The sequence below is a fragment of the Prinia subflava genome, chromosome 18 (genome assembly GCF_021018805.1).
Source record: "Prinia subflava isolate CZ2003 ecotype Zambia chromosome 18, Cam_Psub_1.2, whole genome shotgun sequence".
Lineage (NCBI taxonomy): Eukaryota > Metazoa > Chordata > Aves > Passeriformes > Cisticolidae > Prinia > Prinia subflava.
The window spans coordinates 13,296,990-13,311,370 of record NC_086264.1 but is presented as its reverse complement, the minus strand read 5'-3'; the positions used below and the strand labels follow the sequence as shown (position 1 = coordinate 13,311,370).

Below are 14,381 nucleotides of genomic sequence, written 5' to 3'. Positions count from 1 at the left end.
CTGCTGGCTTCTTTTAAGTTGGATTGGACCGAGGACATAAAAAAAGGAGTTTGTTATTCTGCTTTTTAAATTGCTGAATTAGAACAGAGATTACACTGCTTTATCTTGCTAAATTCTACACACTCCTTCAAGATGTAAAACATGATGGGTGTGATTTTAGGGATGCTGGGAAATTGTAGATGCAAGACCAGAAACTGCTGAAAAGAGATTATAAGGGTGATGATATATCAGTAAAGATTAGAACAAGATTAGAACAAGATTTTATTTGCCCAAGTTTTAAGTAGATGTGCCATTGCACATCAGAATTTCATTTCAAACTAAAGGTCTGTATGGAAACTAGGAAAATGTGAATCTGCAGAGACTTCAAAGAGAGGACTTGATGACACCAGGGGCATTTACACTGACAGCAGCACCATGGAATTCACAGTATTTTTAAATTAAGGACACGGCTTGATATTTGCCAGTCCTGTGCACTTACATATTCTAATTGAAATTTTACGTTCTGATATAAACTACGAATCCCAAATACAGACAGCATGGTCTTTTCTTGGAAACTGGCTACTCAAATGCATCAATTATGGCAATTGATTTGGACATGCTTTTTTTAATTAAAAATAGCTGTTTGAAGAGTTCAAGTTCAGTACTGTCAATGGCAAATGATAAAACATGTCAAATTACTTGTGCTACCTTTAAGGAATGCAGTAATTTTCAAGAGCCAAACAGAACAAATAATCCAAGTGATTACTTAGCTTATCTACTAATATGCTGCATGGAGCTGTCTGATGATTTCCTCTCTCATTACTCCATTAATAGAATCAGCTAATAAAGCCCGAATAAAAAGCCCAAATATTCATGGTAGCCACCAAAGCACCATGGTGGCTTTTTTCTCCAAAATAAAGGCTTGACTCCTCCTTGAGAGCAGACAGGACAAACTGAGAGGAGCAGTTTCTAACTGGTTTAACCCCAAATAAACTGCCAAGCCTGAAAAGTGGGTGGAAGGACACCAGGACTTAAAGAGATGTCTTGTACAATGTCTGCCACTGAAACCTTCGAAACAAGAAAATCAAATACTCTTTAAATTAAGATATGAATGTTGTTATAAAGTTTCAACTTGGAATTAATGGACTGGGGGAGGAAAACATTCTGACAAAGCATTTTCCTGAGACTAACTTAAACCTCACAGCGACACCACCCTGTTACTTTTTGTCCTAATTACATTGATTTTATGATTATTTACTATAATCTCCACTCTCCTGAAACTGTGCTGTGCACAAAGAGGTGGCTGGTGACAGCCAGCGGCTTCACCAGGGGCCAGCCATGCCTGACAAACCTGGAGGGTTTTTATGGTGGGGCTGCAGCCCTGGGGGACAGGGCAGAGCAGATTGTGCCAAGTGTTTGCCACATGTGACACTCTTGTCCCTAAACTGGAGAGACACGGATGTGATGGATGGACCTCAGCAGGTCTCCCATGGAACTGGAGGTGTACAGACTGACACCAAGCAAGGAGGGAGCAACAAACATTGGCAAGCAAAAATAAATGTTCGTTTAGAACATCAATATTCAATAAGAAAAAATGCCAAATTCTGAAAGTCTATATATCTGTCTACTGCTTCTTTCCTAGCCACAAGGCCTGTCAGAGAAGGAAATTAGATTGTTTTGACATAATTTGGTCTCAAAAAATCTGTGTTGGCTGTTACAATTGGCATATACAATTTGAGATGTCAAAAGATTTATATCATTGGAAAGGTAGGGCAAATAATTGAAGCTCTGATGGGCCTAACAAGACTGTGGTAATAAAGAAATCACTCAAAGGAACTTTGCTCAGCAGAGCTGAACCGTCAAAACTGCAGCTAATACTCAGGCAACTTGCTAAAAGAGAATGACTTCTACTCCAAATTTATGCACTCTATAGATGAAAGCATGAACCAAATGTATGTAACAACATAAATCTCAGAAGAAAAGGAATTCCCTCCCTTGTGACACTGCTCTTCCTGTGCAGCAAACTTGGTGGCTGGCGGTACATTTTAATCCAAATCTGCGCACATACGAAATTACAGATCCATCCTGCTCCCCCAGAGACTTTATAACATGTTGCTAGGTAACAGTGCACACAAGTCAGGTTTCAAGACCTTTAGTAAGTCACCATAAAATAACTGCATAGGCTTTTTGCATGAATAATGTACATTTGTACCCTTCCTCTGATGCCAATAGAGCAGACACTGAAAACACGACCGTCTGACAAACTGTGAACAGCTCCCCATCAGCTGCTACGTGAAAAGCCACACACAAATTGCTGCACGTTCTCCCAGCTCTGAGGCTTCCCCTCAGCCCTGCCACATGCAGGCACCACGAGCAGGGCCCTCCCAGGCCAGCCCTGCTGATGTGCAGAGCCTCTCCCTACACAGCAACCCCAAACTGGGACTGACATCGGGGCAGCCACATGTGTGGGACAGCTGCTGGACAGTGACAGATGGACTTCACATCCAGTCCAAATCTGAAACCCCGGAAAGAGAAGTACCAGCAAATCCAAACAGTCTCATCCTGCCCGCTTTCGTCACTCACAGTCATAATTTATATCGACAGGCTATTTAATATTTTTTTCAGAGGGAAGTCCTGTGACTTCTCCCAACCAACACAGCAAACCATTTGTGCCAGCCCAATTCACCTCCTGCTTGCCCTCAGCTGTTTTCTGTTTTCCTGCCTGGCTCCATGAAGCCTGAATCTTGATTTCTTGTATTAACCCATTCTACTCAATCCTCACAGAACTGTGATCCCAGAGGTACAAAGATCTGGGAAGATGAGGAGAGAAGGATTTTCCCAAACTCTTCTTTTAAAAGTGTTCGCAACAAAACCCAAATGCAGTAACATTCACACTTCACATGCACTTCCTACATAGGCCTCAAATACTGCTTGGAAAGGAAGGTGACCAATACTTCATTGATTCTTTTTAACAAGTGGGTAAAGGCAGAGAAGTTAAGAACTGAATTTCTGAACATGCTGGGCACGTGGGTGACCCTCAGTGATTTCAAACTAGAGCTACAGGTATTCAGCACGCCTGGAAAATGCACCACAAGAGATTTGCCAAGGTAAATGCCAATGAAAGTGAAAGCCTGGATAAACAGTTCTCACTCCTAATCCCTGCAATTAAATAGCTAAACTCCTCTCTCCTCTCACTGCTTCCCCTCTGCCCTCCACCCAACCTCTGCTATCAAAAGAAACAAGAAATTGTAAGTTAAGAAGCTGCAGTGTTTGCTCCTAGCAATTCCTTGATTTGGCATGGCCAAGCCCAAGTGTCTCCCAGCCCATCAAGGAGCGGCCAGTGCTGCTCCATTACCTGAGAGCTTCATTAGGAAATCTGATGCCATCTTGACAGAGATGTCTTGGCTGAACAGTGCCGATGCTGTGTTGGCCACGAAGTCAGAGGAGTCCTTCATCTTTGTGTTGTTTGGGGCTCTGTCACCCGTGCTGAGAGCAAAGGGCGCAGCGGAGGCGCCCGTGTCGTCCTGGGGCTCGTCCTTCAGCAGCAGCGGCGGGGCCGCCCCCGCGGCGCCCTCGGGGCTCTGGGACAGCGAGGCCGAGCCCGCGGGCTCCGGGCCCGCTCCTTCCCTCGGTGCTCCCGGGCAGGGCTCGCTGCTCAGCTGTGGGGACCCCTTCACCTCCGCCTCCGGCATCTCCTCCTTCACCTTAGCCTCTGTCCTGAGGAAATGCTGGTGGCAGCGCATGTGCAGCTTCAGGCTGAAGTGGCGGGAGGAGGTGAAAGGGCACAGCTGGCACTGGAAGGTCTCACCCCTGTCTTGGTGCTGATGAACCTGGATCAGGAGGTGAGAGATAAAAGCGTGTATTAAACCAAGCATATTAATAGAATTGCAGAAATCTCAACTCTGCATTTCTCACACTGTTTGGAAAAAAAAACAAAAACAAAACCAAAAGAAAACATTAACTAATGAGGGAACTCTTCATTCCGAGCACTTGGGAAGTGGTCAGACCCCAAGAACAGTAGGATTCTTTCACACAAGTCAAAGAACGTAAACATCAGACTCAAGTGAAAACAAAAAAACATCAGGAACATCTGTTTCTGCAGCCTGGAAATGATGAAGTCTGCTTTGGATCAAGCAGTCCTTACAATCAGATCCTGATGACCTGTCAGTGCATAAAGACTTCCAAGCTATAACTAATAGCTTTCTTGATTAAAAAACAAACATCACTCTGTGCAACGTAGCTAATAAAAATTGTTCAGAGCAACCCAGGCAAAATAAAAAACCCAACCAGCACAGCCATGTCCATCACTGATTTATGTATCACCAGAGTAAAAACACAGCACCTGGCAATACCAAGGAGCTATTGAAACAGTTTGCTGCAAATTAATTCTACCAGAAAATAAACAGCTCTTTATGATACAACAGGAACATGAGAGATGGTGTCTGCATTTGTTTCAGTTCATCAGTCAGTTCAGGATCTCCTCATACTTGGACTGCAGGCTCTTTGTCATGCATGCCCCGGTATGAATACACTGCCTGCCATCCTGGGCTCCATCCTGATCACCTTTTAGATGGAACTCTGTCCATCCCTATGCAGTGGCTCATGTATTATATGAACAGACACACTCATTAAACTGTATAAGCTACATACATCTGATTATACAATTTCTTGCTTCAGCCAGTACTCATTAAAGAGAAGGAACAACTGAGCCCAGCATAATACCAGCAGGGCAGTTGAAAAATCTTTTCTCTGTGGCTTCACAAATAAATTTTAAATCCTGACAGCAGCACTCCAGGCTAGTCCCTGTGAAAAGGTTGGCAAATACTTATATTTGTTCCTTACTAATGGATGAACGTGTGATCAGGGCACACTGGCACCAGCTGAGCTCCACACATTCGCTTCCACTTGTGACTCAAGTTGGTTGGAAACATTTCAGTGAGACAGATTTTTGTTGGAAAATGGCAATTTGTTGAATGCAAAATATTTCACCTGAAACATGGAGAGGTTTGATGAAGTCTTGGCAAACAAGGTGTGATTCCCCTACCCTACTGAGAGCACTCCTCCTTCCCCCTGCTCCCTGGGCTTGGCTCAGGAGCAGCCAGCTGTGCCAGGGACTCAGGGCCTGCTGCTACAGCCTGGGAGTCCAAAAACCCTGAGGGCTGCAGATCTGCACGAGGCAGACCCAGATCAGGAGCCTGGTGCAGAACTGCAGAGCTGCGGAGCAACAGCAGCACTTCCCAACACGGCTCTGTCACAATTCAGGCTGGACTTTCACAGGGCTGTAGACCTGGCCTGGTTAATCCCCTGTATTGTAACAGAACTCGGTCTCGAGCTCAGATCCAGGATCCCCATCTCTACACGAGCCCTCAGCTCAGGTCTGCTGAAACGTGGAGCTGGGGGATGTCCCTCTTTTTGTACTTTTTGCATTCATGAAGACTCATTTCACCAGGGCTGTGTAACTTTTCATTCAGTGGTTCTTTGGCGGCTCTGGAGGTGCTAGACAGACAGCAACAGAGAATTTCTCTTGGCTAGAATGACATTCTCAATGCTGTCTAAGCATGACATTTACAGACAAAGCAATTCTGGAATCTTATAATTGCACCTGACAACGACAGGAAAAAAAAAAGTTAATGCTAACCTAACAGAGATTTAAGGCAATCTTGCAGAAGAACAGCAGCACAATAAATCCTAAATATTAGCGGGTTACAATGAAAATGCCAAGCAGATTGCTTGTCTACACTAGGGCAGGCAGGATGGGCTGTGAGCACAGCAGTGTGAGCACTGCACAGAACACCAGGATGTACCAGGGCAGCAGGCACGCTCACCATGGCAACTTTATCTGTGCCACCCACAGCCTGTGTGTGCCAGGCTTGTCTCCAGGATCCCTCCCAGCAGCATTTCCCTGCCTGTGTGTGTAACCACGTCCTCCAGAGCCCCCTCACAGCCACGGTGCGGTGCCTCCAGGAGGTGTCACCGCTGCAGGCAGTGACACAGCCTGGGGGGAGCCCACCTTCCCTCCCCAGGAGCATGGCATGCCACCCTGCAGTATCTTTTGAGAGTGGATGAAAATAGGAGCCACTGATTCATTTCATTTGAGGTTTTTTCTCTCCTGCCCAAAGACAGTAACTTCATCACCGATGGATTTCTCACAAAATCAAGAACGTTTCTAACTCACAGCCAAGGAATGACAGTTCAAACCCAAATATCTTGAGTATTGAAAGGAAAAATTTTAGACCTAGAGAAAGAAAAAAAAAATTAAGCCAAAGATTTAGTCCTTTAATGTCCATAGTCCATTCCCACTAGAAGATTTAAAATTTTATTTTATATTCAAAAATAAATAGCATTAATTTTTAAAAAATTGAACACTAAAGCTAAGCTAAAATCTCCCTAAAGGCAAAACTATCCCTTATTTTCTCATTCAACTGCAGCTAAAAGAGCCAAGAATTGCCATTCCTTGCCATTTGGGGGTAAAAGTCAAGGCAGCAACCACTTGCTGCAGAATCAGAAACAAGAAACCCCGTAGAGCTGCACAGAAAGGCAGAGGGGGGATTTAGGCCGTGCAGTATTACAGCCCAAAAAGCTGCCTGCTCCCTCCACGAGGCACAGAAAGGCTCCTCCATCGTGCTCAGCCATCAGCTGGCTCCCCGGGCTGCAGCAGGCCCGTCCTGCAGGGAGCAGGAGCAGACAGGAGCGCCTCTGGCAGGTTCTGCACAGTGCCAGCCTGAGCCAGAGCTGCATCCCTGTGACCTGCACTGCACAAACACAGTGCACAGCCTGCTCACACACACTGCCTCCTTCAGCAGCCCGTAAAACCACTGCTTCACTCATGCCACAACCACTTACGGCCTTCTGGCTTCACAGTTTATTTCCTTTACCCAGGGATGTTCTCCTTGACTGGGCAAACGACTTGTATCATCTTTATTCTAACCCTACAGCCTGCCCAGCCTCAAATGGTGTTTTGTGGCTCTGCAGTTCTTTCAGTGTGTGCTTGTATGACACATGCAGTAATTTTCAACAGAACTACGGTGTCCTTACAAACTTCAGGCCTTGTTTGAGGACTTGGGTACAAGTTACGTATTGGTCAAAATTTTTAATTTTTGTTTCTCTCAGTTTCTCTTGCTGCCTTCTCATTCTCACATTACAAGAAAGTAAAGAAGAGGCCATTCAGTTCGTCTTCTCTACCAGGCATTATCCTGATCACACCTCTCTCACCCTCCTGGCAGTCCCATTCTTTCCAGCTTCTTTCTTCAAAGGCAGTCCTTTCTTGCCATCCCACTGATAATTTCCACTTCCAGCTTTTGAAATCCCTTGTATTTCTCATACGTCTTTTCTGATGCAGCCACCAGAAGTGGCAGCACACCATATGCTAATAGTAACATTGTTACATTTTCAGTGTTATTTCTGTTTTATTCTCCAGACACTCAAATATCTAATGTGCTTTTTAACCACTGCTGTGCATGCCAAGAAAAGGCTTTCATTGAACTGTCTACAACAATATCCAGATATTTTTCCTGAGCAGTTACAGTTCATTATTTCTGACTGCCAGGTGCATTATTAGACTCTGGTTTCCAAGGTACAGTACCTTCTATTTGTCAACAATAACTTCATTTGCCCCTTGTTTATCAGGCAGCCAGCCTCCCTTTGTTCCCTTTCAAGCTTTGCCTTTTTTCATCTCGATTCATGCACATAAGGTTGGACCATCTATAATTCTCTCACCCACAGTCATCACTTTGTGTAGATCACATTTGCTAAAATATGCACAATTCCACTTTTAGTAATGGAACACTCCTCTGTTGGCCTTTTGTCATGCTTAAAATTGCTAATTCCTTCCTACCCTTTGTTTTACTGTCTCTTGGTGAATTTCTAATTTGCCATACTACATCACATTGCTTAATTTATTTGGCAGCTTCTCTGTGAGAAGCTTTGCCAAAGGCTTTTTTATAGACCAAATAAATTTCAACTGATTTTAAAGTCCGTGATTTTCCTGACATGCTCAAAACATCTTAGTGGAGGAACACATGATTTTCTTTTACAGGAACCACATGTCCCTATCGTATCACATCACTTGTATCAATGTGCTGCTCGCTCTGTTACTTTTCTCTCTTTTTTTTGGTGGACATTGTAACTTTCCTGGTATCATAAACCACTTAAGTCATCTTTTCATATTTGAAAGCGACACTCCTGCTGATTTACCAGCCCCACAGATGTGCCACGGTGCAAACACACACATCCCACCCAACGGGGTAAAACAGGGGTAGGGGTGAGTAAAGGGTGGCACAGGCACATCCTGCAGTTCTGTGGGACTGCTGAGGTTGATGTGCTCCCTTCCCCTTCCCCTCAGCTGAGAAATGCTCTGCACAGACTCTCTGCTTATGAGACACAGGCACTCACGTTCCTTTTGTGGGATTATTTTAAATACTGAATACACCTCCCATTTTAACATCTATTGTGTGCCCTCTGCTTTGTCATTTCATGCTCTTTTCCAACAAATTCCCTCATTTTTAAAATATTGCATTTTCAGAAGTTGAGTGCTGTGGTGCTCGTTTTCATCTGATCCTTCCCCCTCAAGACACATATGTTATTTATATAGCATTTTCTTTTTTAAAGTATTTCCTTGCTTTGCTTGGAAACAACGGGGGGTGAAAAGGCCTCTCTGCAGTGCTGGACTGGATTAGGTGTTAAAAAATTTTTTTTAAAAAGATTTAAGATCCTGTCTTATCCTCATCTCATATGCAAAAAAGTGAGATTAAAAGCGAGATCTTGAAGTCATTTGTGGTACCTGTGTGAGACTCTGGCACATATTTTATGTGTTGAAAACTGTGCAAGTTTGCATTAGCTTTCCTCAGATGATGGGGAGGTCACAGGATTCCAGGTGCCTCCCAGGGCTCCTAAAGTTTAAATTAAAAATGAACAAAACCCCCTCCTGTAAAACACAGTCAACCTTCCTCTCCCAAGAAGTTGAAGATGCTTGGAAAGAACTGGTCCCATACTTCACCAAAATTGATTAGGAATGTTTATTCAGCTGTCTGACACTAGGTGAGGAGGAAAGAAGGAAAAGCAGCTCACCAAGGGGCACTGAGCACCTGGCCCCACTCCTCAGGACCTTTCCTACCTCCCACTATCACGTAATTAATAGGCAAGGCTGATTATAACCCTCTTTGTATTAGACAAGAACATTCATCTGGAGATCACTGAGATGTCTGCTCTTCATCAGCAGCAAAGTCCTGTGTTTGAGCATCCCCTGAGCTGCCCACCACTGCCCTGAGCCTTCCTGTTAAGTTTAATTTCCCTTCACCAGGCCAGACTCCTTTTCCACTGCTACAACAGCCAGCCCACCCATTTCTGCCTCATGCCTACAAAGCAGCCCAAGAACATTTATAGATATTGTTTTTGGCCATGTGCTCCTCTTCCTCACTTCCCTGCCCAAGTGCTCAGCTAATACCCTGTTGCTTTCTTGGAACATTTCTGCATGATCTCACAGCCTGTCTGTCCACCAATGGCTGAGGGAGATATGTGCATGATCCAAAGGCACCAGTGGGCCAAAGTCTGACTGATGCTTGTGGATTGCTTGGAGGAAAATGTAATCCCTACCAGGGACACAGAAAAGCCTGACCACATCTTGCTGAATTACACCACAACTTTCCATTGCTCTCTGCAGAAGAAGTACACAGGGTAGTGTCCGAAGAAGAAAACATATTCCAACTGAACATGCATTTTGATAAACAGAGAGGGACTCCAGCATAGTACTTGCTGCCTGCTTGGACAAGACACCTCTCAGTTACCCATTCATTTTGTCCACCTTCATTTTTCGGTTCAGCACTCTCAGCACACCTGGAAACCACGCTATGGTACCAGAATCAGCTGCTGAGCTCCCCCAGATTCCTGGGAATAACAGCCCAAACTCGTGGTAATGCAAGCACTACAATTTGCCTCCAAAAAAATCTAATAAAATTCTGTACTGTGTCTATTTTAGGATTTTTCTAAGGTGCCTGCTGCTGTGGAACCTAAACACAATACAACAATAACAGTTAACATTCTGTGCCTCAAAAGGCAGGCTGCTCAGCCCCCTTGTTTGTTGTGTGTCTGTGTGGAAACTTTCCTTCTGCTTCCCTTCTTGCGCCTTTCACTTCCTCGCCTCCAGTTGTGAGCTGGCCCTGGCAAAGCGCCCTTAGTGGTGGGTAGCACAGGCAGATCTGAATATGGGTCAGGGCTGGAACCAGTCCAGCTCTCTGTTGAGATTTTCTCCCTAGCAGGGGACGGGACACCAAAAATGCTGGCACTGTTATGTTCTGGGTCAGTCACTTAGACAGGGTATAATTATAATAAAATTACACAGTATGTATATTATACAGTTATCGGTCATTAGCCTAAAGACACAGTAAGGAAGGCTCATACAGACACACACAGACCACTCATGGAAATTAAATCTCCAAATAACCAGTTTCAGTGGAGAATGCCTACAAGAACCTAGACAAAAAATAAGGCGGTTGAAGATCATGGCTATGTTGGCTAGGAGGAGGCAAAAACAAAATAATCAGATCTTGAGGACTGCAGCTGAACAAAACACATTTTACCTGTTATCCTTGTCAACAGAGCAAAAAAAAAAAAATTAAAACCAAAGAGCAGAATGAAGGAAAAAATCTTGGTTTGTTACGGCATTCTGGAATAAAAGTTGTCTTATAATGAATGACAAACATCAGTTGAAATTTTGTTCTTGCCCATGCAAATGAAAACGCTTTGTCACACCCCCAGTTTTTTGACTGATATTGGAGTATCTTGGTTGGCAGCCAGGATTTCCCCTACCTTCATGTGTGACTTGAGGTTGTCCTTGCGCGCGCAGCGGAAGGGGCAGAGCGGGCACTGGTGGCTCTTGAGCCCCGTGTGGATCACCATGTGCCGCTTCCAGTAGCTCTTCCTCTTGATGACCAAACCACAGATGGGACACTGGAAAGGCTTCCCCCCTTCTTCTTCTGAGGCTTAGCAGGAAGGAAAAGAGAGGATCCTTTACAGCCCCTTGTCAAACACCATTTGTCAGTGCTAGAGTTCCATCTGTACAGACACATCAGTTGAACAACAGCAGGTACCAGAAGTTTCCATTTCCCCCTGCATACACCTTTTGCCCTGGATCTAGTTATTATCTCTGAGAAAGGTCACCATAATTTATAAAGGCTAATGCCCCAAACTTCCTTTCACTAATCAGTAGAGGATGCTACTCTCTCTCACCTGGCTCCTAATGTTCCTTGTAATTTAACTGCACTGAGATGAATGCCCCTCATAATCATCACTTTTCAGCTTCATTTCCTATCAAAGGCTGCTTGTGGCACAGTGTGGAAAATATGCAGAACTGTTAAAAAAGGATCCATTTCCACATCTGATGGTTAGCCAGCAGGGAAGCAGGATTTAAAGCCCAGAAGAATCCACAACTTAACTGAAAAGCACGCTGGTGTTGCATAGCAGATGCATTTAACACCAGCACTGAGAGACTTTGGGAGTCCTGCTGCTGCAATTGTTTCGTTATGGCTCAAGCAGACACTGCTGCAGCATCAGCCATCAAAGGTCTTCAGGTCAGAGGTTTCCTTCTGCTCCTCTAATTGCCAGGGCTTTAAATCTACTGCCTTCCTAAATGCCTGCACTCTGCTTTACTGCCCAATTCACCTAAAAAAAGCATTTAGTGGCATTGATCAGGAAAATATGGTTAGACTTGCAAGTGCAGAACCATCACAAGGTTGAAGGAGAGAGAAATTCCTCGCTGCTGACTTTGCACAAGTAACCCTGCATCCACCCAACCTCTCCCAATAATTTCCTCTCATTATTACAAAGAAAGTCCTGCTATTACAGTGGAACTGCATGTCCTTCTCCTCACTGTAAAAGACAAGACTGTTTGCAAATATCCAGAGCTCAGCAATGTGCATCTTGCTATTCCAAAATTCCCTTGGACTGTTTAATCTCATTACTATCACTGATAAGAACAGAGCAAGTATCAAATCCCCTTGATAAGGAACTAAGTGATAAAAACCTCCAGAAAGATCTGTCATGTCCCAAAATACAATTCTTGCTGTTAAGTAGGAAACAAAACCATTGTAATTCAACTGATTAGGCAGTCATTATGTAAGTACAGAAAGGGACACAATGTCAAAGCATGTACTACTGCAAGTTCAGAAATTCTCCTTGTAAATATTCTATCACACTTAAAATATCAAATTGTTCCCTTCTCTGAATCTCTAAAGAGCAGGCCAAAACCAATGTCACAACTGCTTGTGTTTGCTTTAAAATATTTTTACTCTTTTCTTCACAAAAGGCAAGAGAGAGACAAATCACAGAAAAACATGGGTAGCTTTTTTTATCTATCACGTCTTTTCCTTCTATCACATCTTTTCTTCAGCCTCCGGTTATCACCCAGAAGAGAAACGTGTAACAAGATATTACCTGTTTTGATGCCCTTAAAAATAATTCTGCAATCAAGATGAATCAACTGTGATTTAGCACATTACAAAATATGCAAACAAATGGGATGAATGCACGTGACTTCACCAGGAACAGTGACAATTAGTGTTACTCAGGAATTGTGCCAGTGTGCTCCAGAGCTGACCCATGTTAGCTCTGCACTGCACGAAGCTCAGAACAAAAAGGAAATCAGGGGTTTCAGCCTTCCTTCCTTTATATTGATGCCTGTTCTATATCACTGTGTTACTCCAGTGAAGAAAGAATCGGCCAGTGCTTCCCAAAGAAGTTTTGGGAACAAAATTACAAGGCATTAAGCTACACCAAAAAAGTATTCAGTCTGTAAAAGAAAGGTCTGTCACCCCCACTCTTTCAAAACAATCAGAACTTAACAGATATTCCAAACTTTCTTTTCAACTTCATCCTAAATGGGTGAGCAGTTTATAAAACTGGCAATATTAACAGACTGATAGAAAAGTTAGTCTCATCTATACCAATCCACTACAGTAAAAATGCAATGAATGATCAGGTTGACCAAACCTGATGTGCCATTTCAGAGGCAACCACCCCCTGCTAAGCCATGGCTCCAGCTTCTTCCTGAAATAATTCTGAGCAAACAGCTCACCGTGGTGGACAAAGGAGCAGCAGGCAGAGTCTTGTTATTAACTTACTCCTCTTCAAATAGCCTCCAACTTTGCTGCTCTTTACTTACATCTAATTAATCTCACTGAGTATTGATCTCATAACCAAAGCTACATGTTGCTGGTGGGGGAGCGAATCGGGTTCGTAACAGCAAAGCAAACTCATCAGTGCATTAAAAGTTCAAAGTATGGGAGCAGGGAAAAAGACCTCTCAGCTATACCCACTGGGAAAAGATACTTCTCTCTGGGAACAAGACAAAAAAAGTCTCAAGGAGCAACCAGACAGACACAAAAGGATAATGCATTAAAGCATTATATAATTATATATATATTTTTTTTTTCTTTTAGTGCCATAAGGTTCTCTGAGCAAAAGAAATCAGAAAGGTGTAACATTTATTTTCATGGCAAATGTACACATTAAGCTTTTAGCTTGTGTTACTCCAAGAACTTGATCTAAACTAATGCAAACCTTGGGCCAGGCCCATGCCAAGAATAGTTTGCCACTTTAACTGCCTTGGCAAAACACAGCAGCAGTTAGGCATTTACAGAATGCACGTATAACACAGTGAAAGCTGTGCTGGCTGTGACTCACTGCATCCCTCCCCCTGCTCCTCCAAGGGAGGGGTGAGCACTGCTGTCCACCCCACAGGTGACCTGTGAGTGCTGACCAGGAGTGCACAGGGACACAGCAGGCCTCAGGACAGCCCTGAGCACAGAGGTGACACCAGAAGAGCAGCAGGGCCATCACACCCCAGCCATGTCAGCCTGGATGTGCACTGCCCTGCTAGGGCTCCTGAGAAAGATGGAATGTACCAAACCCCTCTGAGCATCTCGTGCTGACACCTGCCATGCCTCCTTCCCCTCTGCAGCACAACACTGAGGACACCTGAAGCCACGTGTTCCACCAGAAATTTGAATCCGTGATGTGAACTTCTTACAGAAAGAGATGAAAGAAATTATTTTTCCTTATTTTAAAGATGGATCATTTAAATTGCCCTGCATGGCTTGCCAGTTCTTTAAAGCTTTTGTTACCCAGACAGTTTCTTCTTCTTCCCTATAACCCCGATTCCTCAGCTGTCAACAGCTGGAACTGATGGAGGAAAGTCAGATGTGTAAAATGGTTTTTGTTGAGCAAATTAGAGAAATGCAGTTTAGTTGAATTTTTTTTTTGTTAATAACAAAAGATTGTAAAAAAAAATGTAATGAAAAGTGGCAACACAATAATATACTCTGGTAAATTAGGACAGGGTAGTAAGCGATTACACAAAAGTCCATTTGTGACAGAGACAGCAGGAGGGAGAATTCTCCCTTGTCCAATAT

At 43.8% G+C, this 14,381-nt stretch overlaps 1 protein-coding gene across 6 annotated transcripts in view; it reads right to left on the bottom strand.

Moving 5' to 3' along the window:
* The window catches only part of ZNF827 (zinc finger protein 827), a 72,447-nt gene that overhangs the window by 35,208 nt on the left and 22,858 nt on the right, over nt 1-14,381 (bottom strand). For all 6 annotated transcript variants that reach the window (XR_010082656.1, XM_063415356.1, XM_063415355.1 and 3 more), the window contains 2 exons: nt 10,783-10,955; nt 3,335-3,809 (listed from right to left, as the gene is read on the bottom strand). Coding sequence is in view for 5 of the 6 variants with exons in the window: in XM_063415356.1 (XP_063271426.1) it covers nt 3,335-3,809; nt 10,783-10,955 (648 nt within the window). In the remaining variant the exon portion in view is untranslated. The remainder of the gene's footprint in view (nt 1-3,334; nt 3,810-10,782; nt 10,956-14,381) is intronic.